The following is a 24,833-nucleotide window of genomic DNA, read 5'->3' on the forward strand; positions in this document are numbered from 1 at the left end:
CAATTATAGCCTATCATCAGTTGTCTTGCTGGTTTGCTTTATAAAAAGTTGAAAATGCAGCAACAATTGTCATGCAAATTGATAAACTGAATTCATGTCAAACCCGTAACGAACTAAATAAGAAATATTGAACCGTATATCGATATTTGATATGCATAATTGATAGACCGAATACCGGAGTACCAAACCAAAATTCTTAATATTATACCGAAGTATTGAACGTCCATCCCTACACATAATGCCATACTTTTATAGCTACAAAAATCATGACATATTTGAGATTTCAAGTCTCATAAATTTTTTCTTTTTTAAATTTAATTTTAGTTAAATTAGAGGAATCTTACTGAATTGTCCAAATAAGTCCTAACTTACCAACTTCTACCCATTAATCATAAACTTATCAAAACTAACCAAGCATATACAAAAATTATAGAATGCTTTCTCTTCAAGAATCACAAGCAAAGATCTTCTTCCATATTTAAGCATGATCAACAATATTAGATGCAAGACGGAAATGAAATTTCATGGATGAGGTAGCAAAAAGGGACCTTTTTCAATGGGTATAGTTGAAATTCATTGAAAACATATAGATGAATCAATATACAAATTGGAGGAAGATTGGAGGTGATTTGGTATCAGAATTCGTAGTTAAAATCGAGTTCAAAAAATTCTTCTACGACACATGTATCACGCATGTATCTCCCACATAGATATATATGGATATATATGTGATACACATTTAATATAAATATGATACATATGTGATACACAAATGATTCACGGTATGATACACATCTCATCTTTTTTCATGTTCATCTTCTACTTCGAATTTGCAATTCAAACCACCTCAAAACTCTACTAAATCATCCTAAAACTGAGATTTAAACTTCTTAAAATGTATCTAATCTATTCCAACAACACCTACTCAAAAGAAAGTAAAAATTTGATCTTTTTTTGACTGTAAATAGTTAATTGTCTAATATTGATAATATTTTATGAATGACTAATTTTTGTACTAACTCACTTATGGGTTGACATAACTAATAATTTCCCTAAATTATATCATATGATTTTTTTTAAAAAAAATGAGTACACAATTAAAAAATCTAATAAGAATATATTTTATTAATTAAATTTTATGAGGACAACTCGAAGTATTTGTTGATTCATGTCCCTAATTTATTTTCCTTATAAGTCAAGGGCTTTGCGTAAATTATAAATCCAGTTTGTTGCAGTTTCGTCTTCAGCTTTCACATATATCCGACGTGTGATTTTTCATTACCGTGTGATATACGTGGCACGAGATGATTGGCATCTTCTATGTGGCTTCCTCTTAACATAACGACTCAAGATTGAAATCCAAACCCATTACAAAATACGGGTAAACATTTTCTCTTCCATTTTCATCTCTCTCTCTCTACAAACCTAATACTACATCGGAGACACAGATCTAAAACATCTCCAAAAATCTAAAAGTTAGTTTCTCCTCTCTAATCTCTCTCATTTGTAAGTTTTAATTTTCTTATTTTTTTTGGCTGATTTTTCATGCAGATTTATCTTCTTCTTCTTCTTCTTCACATGCAGATTTATATTTATCTACCTATATATGCTTGAATTGATTCTTATGTGTGTGCATGTCAGTGGTGAAAAATTGAATTTTTTCTGTTTGCGATAGTTGTAAATTCGAGTAATTAATGTTTGACTGAGATTGAAATTTGGAGGATCTCTAAAAACTGAATTGCAGATCGTATGATTCTCTTATTTGTTATAAGATTTCATACTTGTGGAGCAGCGAGGACTTTTTTTAATATTTAGATTTCCCCCCAGAAATTAATTAATCTTTGACGGAGATATAGAATAAGATTTTTCTACACTGATGGCCAATCCTGATTTTTCTTTACGGTATTTCTATGTCTTGTATTTACTACATAATCTATAGGTAAGATTAGCTAATTACTTTAGTTCGCGATGTAATCGGTTTCTTATTTGAGGCAAAAGAGTCAAATTATTAACAGTAATTCCCTTACACTGTAATACTGAATGGTTACTATATCCTGATTGTTGATATATAAGGTGCTCTAGCTCTATGCGGATGTAGCATTATAGGGACAGGTTCAATTGAACCCATAACTTTCGACGCGGAACATAAATATATGTGTAAAACTCCACTCAAATTGCAACAAATAGTAGATATGAACCCATAGCTTTAACCTTATAAAAAAAATGAACCCATAGCTTTAAAATCGTAATGGGTTCAATACTAAGAATTTTAAAGATTGAGTCATATAGTTTAAATCCTAAATCCTAGAGCTGCCTCTGTCTATCAATTTGTATTCAATTTGTATTAAAGAAACAAATGTTTCCATAAGGAAGTGATGGATATAAGATGGTGAAAGGCATTTTCTTTTTTGATAACCGTGGTGTCTGGGCCAACTTGCGCGCACCTCGACAGTGAAATGATGAAAGACATATATGCAGTGAGGTTTTCACTTAACTAGATGTTATGAATTTAGTAGCTCCTGCAAACGGCCATTACTTTCTTTCTTAAATATTCACTTTAGATGTTTGACTTGTATATTTATTAGTAGTTTTGCATATGGCTCGTAAAGCATGAGAATACTAGGATTTCAAGAAAAATCATGTTCATTATAAAAATTGAAGTTTGAACACTCTTATTACCGAAGGGATGATTGATGGTTGAGTAGTTAAGGTGTAGAAGTAACAACTTAGTGATCTCAGGTTCAAATTCCAACACTTAATGTGAGCTCAACCGCTTTAGCTTTGGTAGGCAGGTTGGGCTTGTAAACTATAGCATGTTGTTCATTAAAACCACTGAATAGAACTCCTAGAACTAAGTGAGACCAGGAAATGCTTATACGAGGCAAAATTATTGCCTAATCAGTTAACTTGTGTACTAGGAAATGCCAATACGGGGCAACAGTGTTGAATGCCCAATGAACTTTCTCTAAATAAATGGTGAAGATGATGGTTTAAAACATTGTATAGGATAACTGAAACTCATATATGAATGTGTTAGCTTCAGTGTAGAACCAACAGACAATTTTTGTTGTATCGAAATTTGATACGCATAATATCTTGAGCATTCCTCTTAATTTTAGTACCTTCTCTTCCTAATTAAGAGTCCTAATTTGTCTCTTCTAGTCAAATTGTCTGCACTTTAGGAGTAATATTTTCTGTATCCTTTGAGATTCAAAAAATGCTAGAGAAGTATTTAACCATATACGACCAAATATTTAAGTTTTATTCTTTAAATACCAGCAGTTTGAGATTGATGTATGGTGATTCAATGTAATAGACCATAAAAGGCAAACTAGGATAGTTTAATTTGGTCAAAGGAATAGTTTTTAATCCATTGATTTCTGAACTCTTCAAATGGATAAAGTTACACGTTAATGCTTGTAACATGTTTAAGGAGGAATTTAACAATGCATGAGTGCCTGTATTGTAAATTTCCGCTTATCAATTGATTATGCTTTTTTTATGTTATTATTACTTAATTATTTTTCTTGCTTATTCCCTGGGTTTGAGCATTTGCATTACTGACCTGTTGAGTGCATTCCGAGATCCTCTGTTTTATACCTCATCTAAAGTTTTTGCTTTTCTTTTCAACATGATGATTAGAAATGGCATTGGGTGGAGGTGGTCCACAGAGAGGTACTGCTGCAGCCTCTGCTGCCAACCTACGGCGCAGGAGGACAACTAGTGGTGGAGCTGCTGGAGGAGCCGGTGGTACTATGCTTCAGTTCTACACTGATGATTCCCCAGGACTCAAGATTTCTCCTAATGTTGTGCTTGTGATGAGCATTGGTTTCATAGCTTTTGTTGCAGTCCTCCATGTCATGGGTAAGCTGTACTTTGTCCGCAGGGAAGGGTAGAGAATTTCAATATCCCGTTTTTCTCTCAGAGAATTGGGTGTCAACTGATTGAGAATTCGTCTAAGACAAACTGAACTGATAGACTTACCTTTTTTGATTTTCCTGTACTGTAACGAGTTTATAGAAAATTTCGAGTTCTGAGTTACTGGTATTTCTATGTTGTTTCGACATCTAGAAAGAATAGGACGTACCGAGTTATGTTTCGTTTACCCTTGATTGGACTTGTATTCTGGTTTCTCAGTATAGCTCTTGTAGAATTAGGTAGGAAGATCGGGTGCATGTTGATAATTTATGAATGATTCTAAAGAACTGAGACAGATAATTCTAAAGCCGTGCTGAAGGTTCGAACCCCTAGGAGGATAGAGTAACGGTCCATCGAGTCGAGTTTTGAATCGTGCGTCGTTGACCCTACGAGATCTGTGTCGGGTCTACGACATCTGTGTCGTAAAAAGAATAGCTGAGACAAAGGCAATTGTTGTTTTTCAATTGAGTGCGAATTTGCGTGTCCTTGGAATTGCAGTTTCTTTTAAGCTCATCTTCTACCGTGTGCCCTGATGACGACGTCAGGTGGGAGTACAATATATTAACAGCTTTGGAGGAAGAAAATCGTGTTTTTTTTTTCAGAGGGAGAATCAAATAGTCTCAGAGAAATCCTCACTAATTTGTTGAAATAAAAGTCCTTAGCATATTAATTTTGATGTTCCTCGCAATACTAGTTTTAAAGCAACCAGCTGGAATTGTTACTAGGACGCACACAGCCATATTGTTTGTGGACAAGCTTCATAAAGAGGAGAGAGAGAGAGAGAGACTTTTCGTTTTAGTTGAAAGAAATCCGTAATTAGCCTATTCATAAACATGTGAAAATCGGTGGAAAAGAATTTTTTTTACATAAATTTGCATCTATGCTATGGATTTAAAATTCACGAGTCCCTTTAGTACCAAGACTAAAACATAACCAAGGTTCAAAAAGTAAAGGTAAAATGCGGTGAACGTGGATCGAACACGTGACCTTCAGATCTTCAGTCTGACGCTCTCCCAACTGAGCTATCCCCGCTATGTTTTAAAGATTTAACTTCTTATTTATTTATTTGTTCGTCTTGCTACTGTATTACGGTTATTGTAATGCACGGCGTCCAACAAATCACGACAACTATAGTATGCTTGTCAATAAGAGAATCTCTTTCTGATTTTAAGCTTGTCCCTCTAGGATGCATGGAACGATTTTAGTGGCTTTCAAATTAAAATAACTTGTTAAAAACTCAAAACTCTGGTCTTATACTTATATAAAACACTATAACCACTATGGTAGCCTAGAAAATGAAGACGTTTCATCATAAACTAATTCCCATTGCCATCCCTCGAAATAGTTAAAAACTTAAAACACGTTCATCGTCACGTTAATTCATTCCCCAACTTACCCAATTTGAATCATCTTTCAAGAGTTCTCAAGAGGACATTTGAACAAGGATTATATTACAATAACTTATACTATGGGTAAACTAGAGCCAAGTTGACGACGTTAGAGTATCTTTTATAAAAATAACCAAATTATTTGCCTTACATAGCTCAAAGCGACTTGAGAGAAGATACCAAATTTGCCTTACATTATGAGTCCCGCAAAAAGATTCATGGATACAGTTTTGCATCATTGATCAAATATAACCGAGTTAGCACTGACTATGAAAGACAAAATTCAAAGGAATATGATTTCTTTTAGGATTGGGTAGAAAAGACCCCTTCAAAGAACTGGAGCAGATCACCTTTCCGAGCATCAAACGCTAGGAACTTCTCCACTGCATCCTGCATTCATTTTGCAATTGAAGGCTTGAAATTGTTGATACTGATACAATGACTTTTCTTTTAATAACTCTGAGACATTGTTTAAAATGGTATTACACCTTGTACTGCTGATCACGAGCTATTACATTATCCCTGCTCAGTCTCTCAATTTGGTTGTCATTCTTGAGAGTATCCAATATTAATGCTGCGCGCTTTAGAACTTCGTGAGGTAATCCTGCAGGAACAAGAACACTTGAATTGTCAAATTAACTTTTTGGTCATAAAGGGTACAAATACTCTCCAAATGCCGAAGATGATACACCGGGATAGCAATACATGTACAGCAACGAAGCACTTAATGAGTGCAGATGCAGTTTAATTCCGCTATGGGACTTTTACCAGAAATCTGATTATGATATGGCTCTCTAACTTATTTTCCATTTTCTTTCTCAAGGAATATCTTCATACCACTGATTGCTAGTATGAGAAAGATAATCAAAAATCAAAGATGCAAGAGAAGGGCCAAGCTTTTATATCACATCCTACATATAATTTGAACCAAACACCTTACAGCCTTCTTTCCTAACCAAATGCAACAACAACCCAGTGGGATCCCACAAGTGGGTTCTGAGGAGGGTAATGTATACGCAGACCTTACCCCTGCCCTGGAGGGCAGGGAGACCGCTTCCGAAAGACTCTCGGCTCGAGAGGAAGAATTTAAAAAAATGCAAAGATAAGATAAATTAAGCTACTATTAAAAAAGTTGACTCATTCAAAGTTGTTATAAATATATGGTGCTCTTAGGCCAGAGCATATTTACTGCCCTTAAAGGATAAGGAAATATTTTTTCAAGCAATAATTTAACATACCAGCTAGCTGGCCACAGTGCAACCCTGCAGAAAAAACAAACCATTAGAAATTTACTGTAATGCATGTTCCTTCGAGGAATGAAACTTGCACTTACCATAGCTAAGGAGGGCACGCCCGGGGACCAACCTGCCAAGCATACAAGAATAGGTGATATCACCATTCCCGAAGAAATAACAACTACCAAAATTTAAATCTAATATGCAGACACAGTAAAAAATAAATGATCATAAAGTGATGTCTGTAGCCTTTAATGTACAACAATGAATAATATAATAGTCCATGGCGAATTAGGCAATGCGGAGAACCCTAAATCAGAAGGTTCACTTAAGTTGAAAGTAAAATAGGAACACTGAAATTTTGACTATGACAGCTAAGTTTATCCATCAGAAGGGTCACACCTCCTCAAATGGGTACATACAAGTTGTATATACCAAACTTACTACATATTTAGCTAATTGGCAAATCTTTACGCCCAGGATACCAGAATATCAGACCATGAACGAAGAAAGGTATGAAAGAAGCATATTAGCTAGTGAGTGTGAGGTCCCAATTCTTTACTGGAGGGAAAACCAAAGGCCTCTACCCATCCATCCCTTGGAGAGACAGAAAGGAAGCACAGAGCTTTTGATTTTTTTATGTTGTCCAAGAGTTGAATAATGGTTTTTCGACAATGGACTCGGTGAATATATTTGCAAATTGACCATTTGATTTTATGAAACCTGTGATAACTCTCCTGTGAGCCATTATTTGACAAAGTGCCACATTTATTTTTATGTCCTTATCTTTTAGTAAGTATTAGATTAGATGGGATTGTAGTACCTAAATGCAAGCAATTCAGAGATCTAGGTCCATCGTTCTAGGAGAAAAGAATGACAGATGAAGATGTGACACATAGAATCAAAATCGTATTGTTGAGAAGGAAAAGTGCCACCGGAATGATAAGTTATAGAAGGATGCCTATCAAAGTGAAAAGTAAGTTCTATAGAACGATTATAAGACCATCAATGTTATATGGCAGTAGAATGTTGGACCAGTAAAATCCAATGCATCCACAAGATGATTGTCACAGAGATGCAAATGCTAAGATGGATGTCGAGAATATACTTATGATGTGAATTGACAATGACTGATTTAGATAGAGCTAGCTCAGTGCCTAGGAAATATTATGACTCATTTGGTCCTTGCTCCAAAAATGTCAAAAAAGATATTATGTCAAACTAGTAACCCGCTCTTGGTCAATACATGTGATAACTACAATATCAACATAAAAAAGACCAAATAATATATGGATGTGGAGTCGAATGGCCGTAGAATACAAAATGATTATTTCGAGTCATGCCAAACTCCTGAATAATTGTGCTAAACTTGTCAAATTATGCTCGAGTGGACTGCTTCTAACCATATAGGGGTCGATTACGGATACAAGACCACCAAACTCTTCCTGAACAACAAACTTGGTTGTTGCTCCGGATACATTTTGTTCCAAGATCCCCGTGAAGAAGTACATTCTTCAAATCCAACTAATGGAAAGCTAACATAGACAAAAAATAAACGGATGGAAGCAATCTTATCCTTGGCAGAGAATGCATTACCATAGTCAAGTTCAACATCAGTGTACTCTTAAATCGATAAATATGATTTGGACCAACTTTCACAATGATCTATTGACAACAAAACGTATATTTACCTGGAGGTAGAGGAACAAGCCCTCAAATACCATTAAAGTGTACAATAGAAATTCGCCAATCATAACTTTTCACTAGCCTCAATGAGAAAAAGCTTTGCTTGTGACTTAGGAATAGAAACGAAGGACTAGGGCATTATAAAAGTATAATGGGATGATAACGATGAAAACCAAAAAGAATAGACGGGATGACAATTACAAATAGAACGAATACGTCTACGAACGACCATTGAGAACTACATAGAGGAGACAAGTCTGCAACAGAAAAGGCTGCATAGGATCATCTGGCCAGATGCAGGTTGCTGATGAGAGAACAAGCGGCTAATTTATCTTTTCGGTGATCAAGGTATGAACAAAACTTTTGCTCCCAAATACATAAGGAGAAGGAAATATAAAAGTAGTTTAGGAATAGTGCATGCTGTGGAGTCGGTAAAAAGGAAAGGATTGACATGTATGCTTTTCTTTTTTGCACGATAACAGATTACAGGCCTAAACTTTATAAATGACCTCATTTTAGTTTCTTTACAAATACAGCTTGGGAGATAGAGTCCCTGAGTGATACTGGACTTATACTGCTCACAAGGCTCTGTGACTAATCCTAATGTTACTCAATGGTAACCCAGGAAAACAAGGTGCAAGATCTGATGAATAGATCTACATAAATCTCTACCATTGCAAGCTAAGCGTACTTTTCTTTTCTTCAAAAATCAAAAGTAGAAAAGATGAAACAAGAAGTGAGAGACACAGTTAATTGATGCTCCCATGGACCCAAATTGATCAATAATATTCTCTTTACAAGGGATGACTTGATCTTATCAACCTACTATCTGTCAGTGAATAGTTTATTTTTTGAAAAAAGAGATACGTATGAAGAAATTAGATGAAAATGTTACTGATTACTAGTTGTGGAATTGAAAAGAATTAATAATAATTTAAGAAAAACATAGTCAAAAAATAATTTGTTCCTAGACTGTAGGATCAAATCAAATGTGAAACAAGGTTAAGGTGTATCGGCTTGCAATAACTGATTTTAACTTGGAAATCAGATAAGAACTGCAGCATGAGCATACCTATAGAGAAATACAATGTCTTCAACATCCGCACAATCTTTATCTGGGCTTAGCACGCTCATCGTGTAACACTGGATTCTGTCTGACTGAAATTTATTAAATATGAATTCTTGGTTTGGACAACACAGAAAGCTTTTAAATGACTTCAAATAAGAAACATTGGGCAAAATCATTACGTACTACCTCCAGTAAACAACTATTATCAAATATCTCTGTCAAGTGAGTACAAACCAGGACCTGCAAAACAGATAGTTGTGACTACGGAACTTCCGATTAAACGCAATAGCACACAAGTGAGTAGTGAGGCGCAACTTTCAGCAAGAAATTAGGTTAACCAAACAAACTTAGTCAACCCTATTTCCAGGAACCTTTCCAAACTTATCACTAGGCCTGTAGGGATGACAATTGGTTTTTTTTTTTTTTTTGGGGGGGGGGGGGGTAGGAGGGTTTGACCTTGTGCAGGCGGTGCAGGTTTAGCCTTGTGCAGGTGCGGTTGAAACGGTTTTTTTTTTAAATCTAATGTGGGTGCGGGGCGGGTTGTGGGTTTCAGGAGTTTTGCTTAAAAATTTTGAATCCAAAATGCCTTCAAAGTTTTTTTTTTTTGTTTTTGATTTGCACCGGATGTCCGAGTCTCTAAGAGCCCCGACTAATCCCGGGGGTGCACAGGCCCTCGGCAAGGAGTTTCCCCCAAGTGCACCACGGTTAATTCAGGTTTTACCCAGTCCGATGGCTCTCAGAAGTTGTTTGCACCCAGTGGGTTTCGAACTTGAGACGTTGAAAGGGAGCAAACCCCAAGGCTCAAGTCTATTGCCACCAGGCCAACCCCTGAGGGTTAAAATGCCTTCAAAGTTTATATTACTAACTCAAACAATCATGGGACTTGAATTTGTCTTTAGCTAGCATTTCTTATGTCTAATACGCTTTAAATTGATTTATGCTACTTCGAGATCAAAATTAGTACTTAGAACCAAAACCAAGTACAGAAGAAACACAATAAATAGTACATCTAAGACCCAGAATATAGCTAACATTGATGGGTCTTGAATTTATTTTTTTATTGCACTCTAACATTGATGGATTTTGAATTTATAAAGTTACTGCACTCTAACTTTCAGTATCACATCTTATTATTCTTCATTTTAAACTTTAACAATTTCGTGTAACTACATTTAGTTAATTTGTTTTAAGAAAATCATTATTATTTTGGAATTTTATTTTTGTCTGAAAAAAGAAAAGTGAACATTCTTTTTAAAACATTGACTTTATTTGAGAAATTAAATTGAAGATGCAAGTAGCTAATACTATATCCTCGAATTTCAAACTATATTAGACTTGTGTATTTTAGCAAAAGTAACGAAATGATTCATTTTTTGCAGGGCAGGGCGGGTGTAAATTTCTACGGGTTAAGTCTCAACCCGCCCCGCACCCGCCCCACTGTCATCCCTAAGGTTTGTAGCAAAATATGTGAAGTGGCAACCAGAATCGAGCTTGAAGCTCTTACCTTACCAAGAATGTAAGAGCTGATGGTTGTTGGTCTACACTACAATCAAAAAGCTCGTCATGTGGGACTCTTCACACCGTCCCCCACGCCCAGGATGGACATTTGGAGCATGATCAATTTAATATGGGGGCCCGACATCGGGAAACGAGAATTGGGATGAGTGTTGCTCTGATACCATGATAAAGAAATGGACATTTGGCCTAACTCAACCCCAAAAGCTAGCTCATAGGCGAGGATTGTCCAACATAATATAAAGAGGCCTTCCCATCCCTTAATGGTAAATGTGGGACTCAAAAACCCCTCACACGCCCAGAACTGGACATCTGGAGCGTGGACAATATAAAATGGGGGCCCAACATCGGTAATTGAATTAGAATGGGCCTAGCTCTGATACCATGATAAAGAAATAGACTTTGGGCCTAACTCAACCCCAAAAGCTAGCTCGTGAGGTGAGCATTGTCCAAGACCATATAAGGAGTCCAATTCTCCCATCTCCAACCGATGTGGGATATTCAACATCCAGTTGATTGTGTAACTTTGGATACGGACATATAGGTTAGCTTAAACTAGAAAAAGCAATTTTGGAGTGCAAGAGAAAGGAAAGAAAGATGTGCTCCACTTGAGGATCAAGTCAAATTTGACAACTAAAATAGGACAGCATCAAAGGGGCAGCGGATTGGCACAATATATTATGTCGTTTCTCAAGAATTGAGCATTTGGTCCTAAGCAATCATTGAATAATAAATTCCTTTGTTATTTCAGATAATTGTCGAACAATGCTGACGTGGCTTTCCAAGAAGAAGAGATATAGTGCAGCTAAAGGAAGCAGAGACAAGCTGCTCATCAAGATCAGAGGGAAATTGTACTATTTCAGACTAAAAGGGAGGATAACGGAGGGGCTAAACTTCTTCAGAAAAGGGACTTATAAGTGAACAAGCAAACCATACTGTTTCCATAAGAAAGTAAGCAACAAAAACAGCATGTGGTTCCTTCAATTCTATCTGTTAGAATAGTCATGTAAATAGGAGTAAATAAATAACCCTAATCCAATATATATTAGGAGTAGGACATGTTATGTGTGTATATATATATAGGGCTCATTGTAACATATGAATATACATCAATAATATATTTTCTCCCGTGCTTTCTCACATGGTATCAGAGCAACCGTGAGAAATTTATCGTTGTGCGTCATTCCAACGATATCCGGGAAGAAACAACTCAGTCACCGTGCAATTTTCCGGTGACCTAAGTGACTAATTGCGTCAAAGTCACTAATTATCAGTGTTGTGCAAAAACCAACACCACCACAGGGTTCCCAAGGCTCCGGCGACCAAACCCCAGTAAACCCCACCGGAAAACACCCCCTCACGCGCCCTCACGCGCCGGCGATATTCCGGCAAATCTGACCCACGCGCCCCCACGCGCCGGCGCGTGAGCACTGTTTCGGCCATTTTTTGAAAATCTTTCAGTTGGACAGTCGGATCGCCTAGTAATTCCGAGTCTGTCCATACCTTTTTCGTTTGATTCCGACCACTTTGAGTTTTTCCGGCGACTACACTGATTTTTCCGGCAGCTACAGTACTTTTCCGGCAAACACAGTGTTTTCTTCATCTGTTTCAGAGAATTTTCAGTTGATTCTTTTTGTTATTTGGTGATAATCCAACCATGTCTTTGGGAGTCGATGCTTTCGGGTCTAGAAACCCGGGTTCTGGCAGTTCCAGTGTTATGATTACCTCAGAACCTTTAATGGGAGGTTCAAACTACTTAGATTGGGCTTCATCTGTCGAGTTGTGGTGTAAAGGTCAAGGAGTTCAAGATCATTTAACAAAAAAGGCTAGCGAAGGTGATGAAAAGGCCAAAACACAGTGGGAGAAGGTCGATGCTCAGTTATGTAGTATCCTGTGGCGATCTATTGATTCCAAGTTGATGCCCTTGTTCCGTCCATTCCAGACATGTTATTTAGTTTGGGAAAAGGCTCGTAATCTATACACTAATGACATATCTCGTTTCTATGATGTAATATCGCGAATGACAAGCTTGAAGAAACAGGAATTAGATATGTCTACTTACTTGGGACAAGTTCAGGCAGTCATGGAAGAATTTGAGACGTTGATGCCAGTTTCTGCTAGTATTGAAAAACAACAAGAGCAACGACAGAAGATGTTTCTAGTTCTTACACTCGCTGGACTCCCTAATGACCTTGATTCAGTACGTGACCAGATTTTGGCTAGTCCAACCGTCCCCTCAGTTGATGAATTATTCTCTCGATTACTTCGCCTTGCTGCAGCACCTAGTCACCCAGTGAGCTCATCACAGACACTTGACTCATCTGTCCTCGTATCCCAATCAGTGGACAATCGGGCATCTCATACTATGGAAAATAGACGAGGAGGAGGTCGTTTTGGAAGATCTAGACCCAAGTGCTCCTATTGTCATAAACTTGGACACACTCGTGATGTATGCTATTCTTTACATGGCCGCCCAACCAAAAATGCTTATGTTGCTCAGACTGAGACTACAGGTAACCAGGGATTTTCTTTATCTGAAGGGGAGTATAATGAGTTCCTTCAGTATCGAGCAAGTAAGCAGACATCTCCACAAGTAGCTTCTGTTGCTCAGACTAATACTTCTGTTGCTGGTAATTCTTTTGCTTGTGTTTCCCAGTCTAGTCCTCCTGGACAATGGGTTGTGGACTCAGCCGCTTCTGATCATATCTCTGGTAATAAATCACTTTTGTCAAATATTGCGTATTCACAGTCTCTTCCCACTGTTACTTTAGCCAATGGGTCTCAAACCAAAGCAAAAGGAGTTGGACAAGCGAATCCCCTACCCTCTGTCACTCTAGATTCCGTTCTCTATGTCCCTGGCTGTCCTTTTAATCTTGCATCTGTTAGTCGTTTGACTCGTGCCCTCCATTGTGGTATATATTTTATTGATGATTCTTTTATTATGCAGGACCGCAGTACAGGGCAGACGATTGGAACAGGACTTGAATCAGAAGGGCTTTACTACCTTAACTCCCTAAAATCCTCCAAGGCATGTCTAGTTACAGATCCTCCGGACCTAATTCACAAACGTTTAGGACATCCAAGCTTATCCAAGCTTCAGAAGATGGTGCCTGGTTTGTCTAGTTTATCCACATTAGAGTGTGAGTCATGTCAGCTCGGGAAACATACCCGAGCCTCCTATCCTCGTAGTATTGAGAGTCACGTAGAGTCTATTTTTTCTTTAGTTCACTCTGATATATGGGGTCCTAGTAGAGTCAGTTCAACCTTGGGATTTCGTTATTTTGTTAGTTTTATTGATGATCATTCAAGATGTACTTGGATTTTCTTAATGAAAGATCGTTCTGAGTTGTTTTCTATATTCCAGAATTTTTGTGCTGAAATTAAAAATCAATTTGGTGTTTCCATTCGCACTTTTCGCAGTGATAATGCCTTAGAATATTTATCCTCTCAATTTCAGCAGTTTATGACTTCTCAAGGAATTATTCATCAGACCTCTTGTCCTTATACCCCTCAGCAAAATGGGGTTGCAGAGAGAAAGAATAGGCACATCATTGAGACTGCTCGCACACTTCTCATTGAATCTCATGTTCCGCTGCGTTTTTGGGGCGATGCAGTTCTCACAGCTTGTTATTTAGTTAATCGGATGCCTTCCTCTCCCATCCAGAATCAGATACCGTATGCAGTATTGTGTCCCCAATCACCCGTATACTCTGTTCCCCCTCGTGTTTTTGGGAGCACTTGTTTCGTTCATAACCTAGCCCCTGGGAAAGATAAGTTAGCTCCTCGTGCTCTCAAGTGTGTCTTCCTTGGTTATTCTCGTGTTCAGAAGGGCTATCGTTGTTACTCACTTGATCTTCGTAGGTACTTTATGTCCTCTGACGTCACATTTTTTGAGTCTAAACCTTTCTTTACCTCTTCTGACCTTTCTGACCCCCTTGATATATCTGAGGTCTTACCTATACCGACCTTTAAGGAGTCTACTATAGCTCCTCCTTCACCTTCCGCCACAGAAGTCTTACCCGAGTCTCCTATAGCTCCTCCTTCACCTTCCGCTATAGAAGTCTTATCCATTCCAGCCGTTGAGGAGTCTAGTGTGGCTCCTCCTAGACTCCCTGCCACAGGAACACCACTTTTGACATATCATCGTCGTCCGCGCCCAGCATCAGGTCCAGCTGATTCACGTCCTGCACCTGACCCTGCTAATACTGCGGACTTGTCTCCTCTTAATCAACCGATTGCACTTCGGAAAGGTATACGGGCCACCCTTAATCCTAATCCCCATTATGTCGGTTTGAGTTATCATCGTTTGTCATCACCCTATTATGCTTTTCTATCTTCTTTGTCCTCTGTTTCCATCCCTAAGTCTACAGGTGAAGCATTGTCTCATCCAGGATGGCGACAGGCTATGATTGACGAGATGTCTGCTTTACATACGAGTGGTACTTGGGAGCTCGTCCCTCTTCCTTCAGGTAAATCTACTGTTGGTTGTCGTTGGGTGTATGCAGTCAAGGTTGGTCCGGATGGTAAGGTTGATCGTCTTAAGGCTCGTCTTGTTGCCAAAGGATATACTCAGATATTTGGGCTCGATTACAGTGATACCTTCTCTCCTGTGGCTAAGATAGCATCAGTCCGCCTTTTTCTATCCATGGCTGCTGTTCGCCATTGGCCCCTCTATCAGCTGGACATTAAGAATGCTTTTTTACACGGTGACCTTGAGGATGAAGTTTATATGGAGCAACCACCTGGGTTTGTTGCTCAGGGGGAGTCTCGTGGCCTTGTATGTCGCTTGCGTCGGTCACTTTATGGTCTAAAGCAGTCTCCTCGAGCCTGGTTTGGTAAGTTCAGCACAGTTATTCGAGAATTTGGCATGATTCAGAGTGAAGCTGATCACTCTGTATTCTATCGGCATTCTGCCTCGAGTCTCTGTATTTATCTGGTGGTCTATGTTGACGACATTGTTATTACCGGCAATGACCAGGATGGTATTACTAAATTGAAGCAACATCTCTTGCAACACTTTCAGACTAAGGATCTGGGCAAACTAAAGTATTTTCTGGGTATTGAGGTCGCTCAGTCTAGCTCAGGTGTTGTGATCTCACAACGAAAGTATGCCTTAGATATTCTTGAAGAGACAGGAATGACAGGTTGTAGACCGGTTGACACTCCGATGGATCCGAATTCTAAACTTATGCCAGGACAGGGGGAGCCTCTTAGCGATCCTGCAAGATATAGACGGTTGGTTGGTAAATTAAATTACCTTACAGTGACAAGACCTGACATTTCCTTTTCTGTGAGTGTTGTGAGTCAGTTTATGGATTCTCCGTGTGATAGTCATTGGGATGCAGTTGTTCGCATTCTTCGGTATATAAAATCAGCTCCAGGCAAAGGTTTATTGTTTGAGGGTCGAGGCCATGAGCAGATCGTTGGATACTCAGATGCTGATTGGGCAGGATCACCTTCTGATAGACGTTCTACGTCTGGATATTGTGTCTTGGTAGGAGGAAATTTGGTGTCCTGGAAGAGCAAGAAACAGAATGTGGTTGCTCGGTCTAGTGCAGAAGCAGAATATCGAGCGATGGCTATGGCGACATGTGAGCTAATTTGGATCAAACAGTTGCTCAAGGAGTTGAAATTTGGTGAGATTAGTCAGATGGGACTTGTGTGTGATAATCAAGCTGCTCTTCATATTGCGTCAAATCCAGTGTTCCATGAGAGAACTAAACACATTGAGATTGACTGTCACTTTGTTAGAGAAAAGATACTCTCGGGAGATATTGCTACAAAGTTTGTGAAGTCGAATGATCAGCTTGCAGATATTTTCACCAAGTCCCTCACTGGTCCTCGTATTAACTACATATGTAACAAGCTCGGTACATATGATTTATATGCACCAGCTTGAGGGGGAGTGTTAGAATAGTCATGTAAATAGGAGTAAATAAATAACCCTAATCCAATATATATTAGGAGTAGGACATGTTATGTGTGTATATATATATAGGGCTCATTGTAACATATGAATATACATCAATAATATATTTTCTCCCGTGCTTTCTCACACTATCAATACAACATGCATGCGGATGATGATCTATTTTCATTCTTTTCAACTCTCATATTATTTGATTGTACCTAAATTCGCTATCAAAATGCTTAGCCATTACCATCGCAGTTCTTATGAGCATTAGGAAAATCAATTATACTTGTCCCGAAACTCTCTTCCACATCCTATCTAAACAAATATCAGGAGGCAGTAGAACCAGACCTTTGGAGGATCATAGCATGACACAAAGTGATTTATGGTTCCACCAAGGAGACCGATACCATCTGAAAGGACAATAAAATGTATTATGAGACAACCAACAACAGTGGAACTACCTTTGCATTGACAGTATATTTTACAATTTTATTTGATTGTTCAACCCTTTTACAAGAGACAACAAAGCGTCATGCCTTCATGCACTAACACTTGAGAAAGGACAAATTAGATCACTAGGTAATTGGTATTTAAGTGCCTAGAAAAATCAGTATAAAGCTGCTGCAGATTAACATCGCCCAGCATTATCATTCCAATTGGTATTTAAGTAGTATCATGTTTTAGAAGATTTTCTATTTTCATATCAACGTCCAATTTAAAATGAAATATTTAGAATCAGGGTCAGAATTTCCAGATATTTGAAAGACCAACCTTCTGTAAGGGTGCCTTTACCAAACTCATCCAGTAAACATAAGGACCGAGGACTTGCATGCCTGAAATGATTTTCACATGAAATTACACACATATGATTGATGTAGCGTATACTTGTATATATCACGTATGTGCGTGTGTCCCTGTATAAACTTGTATGATACCATACTATCAGAAAACTCGCATTGACAATAAACATAAATACATGATCAGCATTCTGAATTTCAGAACTGCTGATCAATGATATTGGCTTTATGCTCAGATGAATATATTGGAGTCCTTCAATATGCAAAATTACTCAAAGCATAGTTACATTGCAATTTGCTGGTCTTTATTAGGTTTTAGTTAAGCATACCTTAACATCATTCCCACTTGGTGCAGATCAATCATAAATGTGGATTGTTCAGCAGTCATAAACTTACTTCCCATGGCACAAAATATCCTGTTTGTCAAGTGGCATTATCACTCTCTGACATATTAAGCAAATGACCTAAAATACAACCTATGCAAAGTTGACACTCCTTGGAAATTATGCTATCGTGTTGAATAATACAGTTGAATATTCAATTTTTACAGATGAAAATAGTGCTGCATAAGAAAAATTAACTAAAAACTACAGAAGTTCATAAACCTGTCAGTTAAACCCACTGTGGCAGCATCTGCTGGTACAAAACTTCCAATGTGGGAAAGGAAAACTATCAACGCAACCTAAAAAAATTATTAAACGTGGTGATTAACTGGATGCAAATATGGAAACTGCATTCACCACAAATATATGTATTTTTTTAGATGAACCAATTTGATGAACACCGAGAACAGATGACCTGTTCAATTGGTGTTTACTTCATTATGAGTTTGAATTATGAAAATAAGTTTAAACACAAGGATATTGTATTCCTTATATAAAAAGAAGGATAAATTCACCACCGATGAGGAAACACATATCCGTGGCCATTTCCATCAAGTCATATAGAATATGTTTAAGGGGATTTTATGCAAAAAGTATAACACCTCGTATCAGATCAGAGAACCACGGTTAATAGAGCTTTGAGTTCCACGTTAATTGAAAACTTGGATATAAACATTTGGGTTGTGAAATTGATTATAACCACTAACCAGTACATCAGGGCTGCAGGTGGGAATTGCAATAACTCTTACACTTTGGATGGTTATGACTTTTATGAATGGATTGATACGGGTAAATGGAAGACATGACTAGCAGGATTCATATAGCCGACCCTAAATAGCTTGGAATTAGGCGTAGTTGTGTCGTTTGTTGTGCTTAGTAGAAAGTCAAAAAAAAATTCACTTTACTGACTGGAGAGGCATTGGTGTGAGGGACAAAAATTCATGGAAAAAAAGTGTGGTAGGGCCTGAGGGAAGTCATTGCAGGGGCTGGCTGTAAATTGGGTGGAAAGGTCCAGGTATGCCGTATGTGTGCTGGACAGCAAAGGGAGTTGGATATATTTATGTGATGAAAACTTTAGATGACTATACATGGTTTATTACAAGTCAGCCCTGCTACCAAGTACCAATGTCTGTACTCATTTGCTCAAGATCTTAAAACTAGAGTTGTATGCAGTGGTTGGTGAGAAAATTCTACTGCTATAGGGTGGGGAGGAAGAACTAAAACTTATTTGTTAACAATGCCTGGTGTCTAGATCAACCAAGCCACATTTTCGCCCAAAAAATTATTTTTCTAATATTTTGCAAACATTGAGGAGTAAAAAGACTTATATTTGTTGCTAAACAAGCCATTGCTAGGTTAACTTGGCAACTAGAGTATGTCAAATTGAGAAACTGGTGTCTCTTTCATTTTTACCAAATTCAGCCAAAAAAGAAGGAAGAAAGACATCTATATTGTTTCACACGTCTCAGTGTGCATACCTTCTGTCTCTCCCTAGCGCAAATAATATGTCAGAATGACATAGCAGAACATATGTTGAAGAATGTGCCATTGGACGTAAGGAGTTTTTGACAGGCCCAGTTTTTAGCTAATGAATGTTTCATCTGCATACGTTATTAACAAGGTTTTGCCCCAAAAAAGAAAATCCAAATCTGTGCAAATAAATTCTGATAAAACCAAACTAATGGGAAGAGGAAGATGGTGAAAAAATAGCATCTTGAAGAAAGATCTGTAATCTGTAGTAATTGATTATAAGAGAAACTGACATGTTCTTAGGCAGTCTTAGGTGCACATTTACATGCCAAAGCACCAAATTGACATAGTGTGTGGTGAGACAAAGAGTTCTACCTGCTTGATATAGATGCTTTTGCCTGAATAATTAGGGCCTGTGATGATATTAATTCTTCCTAGAAAATACATAATGATCAGCCACAGGACATATAATGCTTGGCAAGAATAGATGAGCTTAAAATGGCTTCCATATGGACATTCTTCTGTACCTTCATGAGAAACTTTTGTGTCATTGGGAATAAACGTGTCTGCTGTCATCTCCTGCAAAACATGTCTGGAAAAAGAATTATATAAAGGGGCATCCCATAACAAATGGTGTAATGGTAAAGCTAATTGCCAATTTTTTTTTCTTGATAGGGAATGGTAAAGCTAATTGCATTAGCATAACAAAAAAACTCTAGATTATATGCGTGTTTCTTACCTTCCATTCTTTATGTCAATCACGTCTTCTTTAGTCAAATTTGGCCTTACATAGTTGTTCTGACGTGCAACCAAGGCCAACGCTAAAAGACTACATTGGAAGCAGCAAAATAAATCAAGAAACCGATATAAAGGGAAAATAGAAGATAAGAACAAGAATTTTGTATGGAAATGCTCACCAGTCGAGCTCAGCTGCAAAATTAACAGCCTTGTTCACATGCACTGAGAATTGAAGAATATGTGACACCAGGTCCCTCATAATAGCTCTCTCCATATCTTTGGAAAAGTTCAAAAGAGTAAAAAGAAAGAGGAAAGAAACTGAATCAAAATATTCATGCCATGAAAAAAATTGGTGATTGGTAGTGAAAAAGTTTCAAGGTTTCGCCTATCACACACAGTGATTGCAGGCTGCACTCAAACTTGTTTTGCTGTTACTACTCAATCTTGTTTGAATGAACCTTTTTTTTTAAATAAGAAATTCTTCGCGAATTATAATTGTGAAAGCTACGGACAAGAATCAAAGAATACATACCCAGGATTTTATGATATATATCTCCGAGAAGGTTATCCAATTCTCTTGTCTTTGCAGTATGATAAAAGAACCTCCTATTTTCTCCCTCCTCATCAGCAAACTAGGGATTTGAAATCCATTACTAATATGGATCAAAAGACGTTTAGTGATTCCATACACCACTTTATAAGTCAGATGAAGACATACAGCAAACTCATAGTCCTGAAGATTCTTTAGCATTTCTTCATCGATTTTTTCATTGAAAATGCACATTAAGTAACCTGTAAGTGGGAAAATACAGATATTGATCACGACTAAAGATGCACAGTTTTATCCTAGGTTTAATAGGTGTGAGAAAGAAGGTAGAGAAACTCTATGAAACTGACAGGAGCAGTGTTAATCTGAGTGTGAGTCTAATAGGTGCCCGTTGTGAGACAAGATGCAGAACATCACTCTGGAGAATAATGCAGAACATTTTGCTTTCAGGTAGTTTTTACTTCTTCATCGCGCTTCTGGATCTTTAGTATGTTGCTATCTTTCATTAGATTTTGGCATTTTATATAGGTGTCATATTTGGCAGACCAGAAATATGCATTTAATCAGTGTTGTTTATGTAGAAGATACATATGAAGGCATGAATTCAACCAGGTAGAACCACATGAACTTTTTTCAGGGAGATCGAAGGGGGGACATTTTTAAAATGATTAATATTCTAGTCCATATCTGGTCATTAAGAATGCAAAAGTTATCAGGTCAAGAGACTTCTTTCAGATACAGCCAAGTATTAAATATCATTGGGGTACAGAATGAATACATCCCTAGTCAACAGTCAGCAAGAAGACCCTGTTACTACGTTGTTACATCAAACATCTGGCGTACCCTAAAGATGATATGCTACCTTAGAATCTCATCTATCTTTTCCACACATTCATAGGTAATCAACTTTGAGATCCATCTTTCACTTGTATTCTGATTACTTATGGTTGAGAAAAGAAATAGTCTTTGCTTTTGTACACTGAGTGCCTATTCCTGTTAAAAGCTCAATACAACAAAGTATATCTTGTGTCATATTAAACTGCCTCAATTAAAGTAAATAGCTGGAGAAATTTTCAAGGAAAGGACAAGTTCCAATAAAAGGAAAAAGGATTCAAAAGTATTGGGGAGAGGTAATTAGGCAGGACATGTTATTGCTTCAGCTTACCAAGGATATGACCCAGGATAGGAAGGTGTGGAGGTTGAAGATTAGGGTTGTAGGTTGACTGATAGTAGTGTGTTCCTCGTAGGCTTACCAGTAGTACTAGGATTGTTTTTGTATTATTTTATCATGGTTCTTTATTATTACATGTTGTGTCATTCGCGCTCGTTACCATATTACATTGTTGTTTCCATTGTTTGCTACTTGGCTGGTTTATCTTATCTCCATTGTTCCCTGAGCCGAGGGTCTATCGAAAACAGCCTCTCTACCTTTATAAGGTAGGGGTAAGGTCTGCGTATACACTACTCTCCTCAGACCCCATTTATGGGATTACACTGGGTTTGTTGTTGTTGTTTATTCAAAAGCTAGATCCACCCTAACATACAAGACTACTATCTGATAAAGGAAGCATTCCCAGGATCCAAATGGTCACTGGCAGTATAAAAGCTGAGCATCTAGGTAGCTCCAAAGCACTTTTATTTTATTACATAAGATAATAGCTCCAAAGCTATTATAATCATGACAACATGAAATGGTGAACAGACCTATCTGATGTATGTAATTGATAGAAGGGACCTCCTTGTCTCTACACATGTGAGGAAGTCGTGCAAGTTCCAAGGCCGAAACCTGCAAAGTGCTGCTAATATCAAATTCAATAGCCTGCAGGCTTAACTTCAATTGTAAGTGGTTTCATCGAGAAAAATCAGAAGTCAGAGAACCTCTTCCAGAAATTCTGGCAACCCCTCATATATCTGCCTCAGCTCATCCAACTGGACAAACAGGATTACACTCATAAAACCATAAAGAAAGAAGATGTCAAAACCAGTGCAAGGAAGATAGTAAACCCACAAGTTACTGCAAGCTGTATGTCCTACCTCATCACAAAAACCTTCTTTTACTATTGTCTCATAACCCTTATCTTTACTTCTATCACTATCAGTGACGCCAATTACCTGCACATTTCAGGCACACACAGTTTGTGAAAAAAAAATTGCTTGCTGGTATACTAATGAGTACTGCTACTAGTATACCCACGAGAAAACAGACATATCGTCAAGGCTAGAAACGAGGACTATGAGTGAAAATGATCTGCATGTGGACATGCCTAGACAGTGATACACCTACTAGTAAAGTAAGTCTTGCAAACTAACAGACAATTTTGGCTTGACAGTTCAAGCTCCAGTCGCTGATTGAAGAAGTTTCCAGGATACATGTGTAGTCAGATCTTGTTACCTAAAACCAGAACCTAGAGGCATTCTTGGGAGGGGAACACTACAGAGGTTAAAGTTGTAACCTCCCACGACCAACTGCCAAGGTATTGTCTACTTTAGTCCAACCTTCAAGGCCTTGCGGTTTTTTTCCCTTGGGCTTAGCCTAAAAGATGCCTTGACAATTAAATTCCTGATCTCGCTTATATGATCCTTAACTTTCCTCTCCCATGTGGGATTTACCTAAGGCAAATTTCGCAGTGAACCTCTTTTCAAGTTCAATCGTCAGCGGCCCCTGGGCTGTTACACTTACCCCCTTTAGGGCCTCAACATCACTGAGATTATCCCCACTACCGTCCTAGGAACGTAGTGGCTCTGATACCGTAACGGCCCAAACCCAACTGTTAAAGTACCTATTAGAATGTCTAGATTCATACATGTCTGATTCATTGTACTCAAATTAGAATCATATAGAATATTCTATAAGATTTTCATCTTTTACCTACAATGAATCTAGACATGTATGAATCTAGACAAACCTTCACTTAATATTCTAAGATGCTCCCTCAAACTCAAGTGGAGAATGTTAAGTGTCCCACATTAGTTGAGAGATGGGTTGATTGTACCCTTATATGGTCGAGCAAGGTCTATTTTCCTAACATGGTATCGAAACCTTTACAATCTTGATAGAAACTCAATCGGCGAGTTGTACTAGCCAATGTGTGTGTTGAAGACATAATTAAGTAAATAGAAGTGTGCTCTCTCTAACAGTTTAAGCTTTTAGATGAGATGGTCACACACTTCAACATGGTATCAGAGCAGGCAGAGGTCCTGGATTTAAGTCTCACTGCCACCCAATATCAAAAAGAATTTTCACGTGCTTGGCTCATCAAAAAAAGATCAAGCCCGCCATTAGGTGGCGTCTTGAAGAAATAATTACGTAAATAAAAGTGTGCTCTCTCTGACACACTTCAACAGTGTGTTGCCCATCGAGCCAATGTTTTTTTGCTTTGTTCTTCCTTTTGGTGCCCAACGAAGCGCTCTCCAAAAAGCAATGCCCCTATCTCCAGAAAACCCGCACATGCGCTACTCCTATCTCTAGGATCATTCAAGCATTGTTCATGTCTTTGACGATTGACTCCGCTACTTTTTATGCGACCGGTGCCCTTCAATAAATCTTGAATTTCTTGTCATTGTTCTGCCAATTCAAGTTACATTGATAATGTTCCAGAGGTTTGCAACACCGTATCGCTTTTCAGTGACTCAAAATAGATTCCTTTTCGTGACTAGTGCAAGAAGCACTTTCTTTTGTTGTGCAATTGCAGCAACTTTCTGAAGGAAAGATTTCAAGCAACACTTTTCTTTTGGGTGAGTGTGCACTGATCCAGTGAGATCTCAGCATCAACTTTCTATGTCTTCAAAGTAAGCAAACTCAACCTGATTTGCCCAATTTGAGTTTGAGGAGGCATGTTACAATATCAAGTGTATATGTGTGTAGATTCATACACTTGTAGATCTATAGTAATAACACGCGCACCATCGGTGGTTGAACTCAAAAGGGGGTTTACGACTTGCCTTAGGCAAATTCCATATTGGACTAAGAGGGAAAAGTTAGGGGAAATATTAGGCGATATCAGGAATTTAGAAGTCAAGACGCTTTTTTGGTTAAGCTCGGGAAATAATAGTGAGGCCTCAAAGGTTGGGCCACAAAAAAATACATGATAGTTGGCTTGGGCTATGACAGGTGATATCAGAGTCAATACATCTCCTAGTACAGGGCAAACCTTGGGGCGGAAGCTAAGTCCT

The 24,833-nt window shown here is 38.0% G+C and overlaps 2 protein-coding genes and 1 non-coding gene across 8 annotated transcripts in view; 1 reads left to right on the forward strand and 2 right to left on the reverse strand.

Annotated features, from left to right (window-relative positions):
- Positions 1 to 1,355: 1,355 nt before the first annotated feature.
- Positions 1,356 to 4,112, forward strand: LOC109207035 (protein transport protein Sec61 subunit beta-like). 3 transcript variants are annotated; one of them, XM_019369917.1, is made up of 3 exons: positions 1,356 to 1,475; positions 2,717 to 2,718; positions 3,643 to 4,112. In XM_019369917.1, exon 3 carries the CDS (start codon positions 3,645 to 3,647, stop codon positions 3,894 to 3,896), a length of 252 nt encoding a protein of 83 aa, XP_019225462.1. In that variant the 5' UTR covers positions 1,356 to 1,475; positions 2,717 to 2,718; positions 3,643 to 3,644; the 3' UTR covers positions 3,897 to 4,112. The 3 variants fall into 3 exon arrangements, with proteins under 3 accessions (XP_019225462.1, XP_019225461.1, XP_019225460.1); XM_019369916.1 differs by lacking the exon at positions 2,717 to 2,718 and having other exon boundaries at positions 1,357 to 1,506; XM_019369915.1 differs by lacking the exon at positions 2,717 to 2,718 and having other exon boundaries at positions 1,358 to 1,475.
- Positions 4,113 to 4,877: 765 nt separating this feature from the next.
- TRNAF-GAA lies at positions 4,878 to 4,950 on the reverse strand. Its single transcript has one exon. It is a non-coding gene; the product is annotated as a tRNA-Phe (tRNA).
- A 456-nt stretch (positions 4,951 to 5,406) lies between these two features.
- Positions 5,407 to 24,833, reverse strand: part of LOC109207037 (DNA mismatch repair protein MSH5) — a 30,952-nt gene continuing 11,525 nt past the window's right edge. For 2 of the 4 annotated variants that reach the window (XM_019369918.1, XM_019369919.1), the window contains 19 exons: positions 22,695 to 22,772; positions 22,539 to 22,589; positions 22,365 to 22,446; positions 20,832 to 20,905; positions 20,646 to 20,745; positions 20,293 to 20,389; positions 20,115 to 20,204; positions 19,903 to 19,967; positions 19,751 to 19,809; positions 18,128 to 18,204; positions 17,852 to 17,938; positions 17,497 to 17,558; positions 17,074 to 17,135; positions 9,483 to 9,536; positions 9,300 to 9,385; positions 6,640 to 6,671; positions 6,545 to 6,568; positions 5,795 to 5,910; positions 5,407 to 5,696 (listed from right to left, as the gene is read on the reverse strand). In XM_019369918.1, coding sequence (XP_019225463.1) covers positions 5,610 to 5,696; positions 5,795 to 5,910; positions 6,545 to 6,568; positions 6,640 to 6,671; positions 9,300 to 9,385; positions 9,483 to 9,536; positions 17,074 to 17,135; positions 17,497 to 17,558; positions 17,852 to 17,938; positions 18,128 to 18,204; positions 19,751 to 19,809; positions 19,903 to 19,967; positions 20,115 to 20,204; positions 20,293 to 20,389; positions 20,646 to 20,745; positions 20,832 to 20,905; positions 22,365 to 22,446; positions 22,539 to 22,589; positions 22,695 to 22,772 — 1,383 coding nt within the window. In that variant the 3' untranslated portion in view covers positions 5,407 to 5,609. Of the gene's footprint in view, positions 5,697 to 5,794; positions 5,911 to 6,544; positions 6,569 to 6,639; positions 6,672 to 9,299; positions 9,386 to 9,482; positions 9,537 to 17,073; positions 17,136 to 17,496; positions 17,559 to 17,851; positions 17,939 to 18,127; positions 18,205 to 19,750; positions 19,810 to 19,902; positions 19,968 to 20,114; positions 20,205 to 20,292; positions 20,390 to 20,645; positions 20,746 to 20,831; positions 20,906 to 22,364; positions 22,447 to 22,538; positions 22,590 to 22,694; positions 22,773 to 24,833 lie in introns of those variants that run through there. The other 2 variants (XR_002064957.1, XR_002064958.1) reach the window with 2 other exon arrangements.

The sequence above is a fragment of the Nicotiana attenuata genome, unplaced genomic scaffold (assembly GCF_001879085.1).
Source record: "Nicotiana attenuata strain UT unplaced genomic scaffold, NIATTr2, whole genome shotgun sequence".
In the NCBI taxonomy this organism is placed as follows: Eukaryota; Viridiplantae; Streptophyta; class Magnoliopsida; order Solanales; family Solanaceae; genus Nicotiana; species Nicotiana attenuata.

Bases quoted from the DNA above. Each gene is read 5' to 3' on its own strand.
- LOC109207035 (XM_019369917.1), top strand. From the start codon at position 3,645: ATGGCATTGGGTGGAGGTGGTCCACAGAGAGGTACTGCTGCAGCCTCT.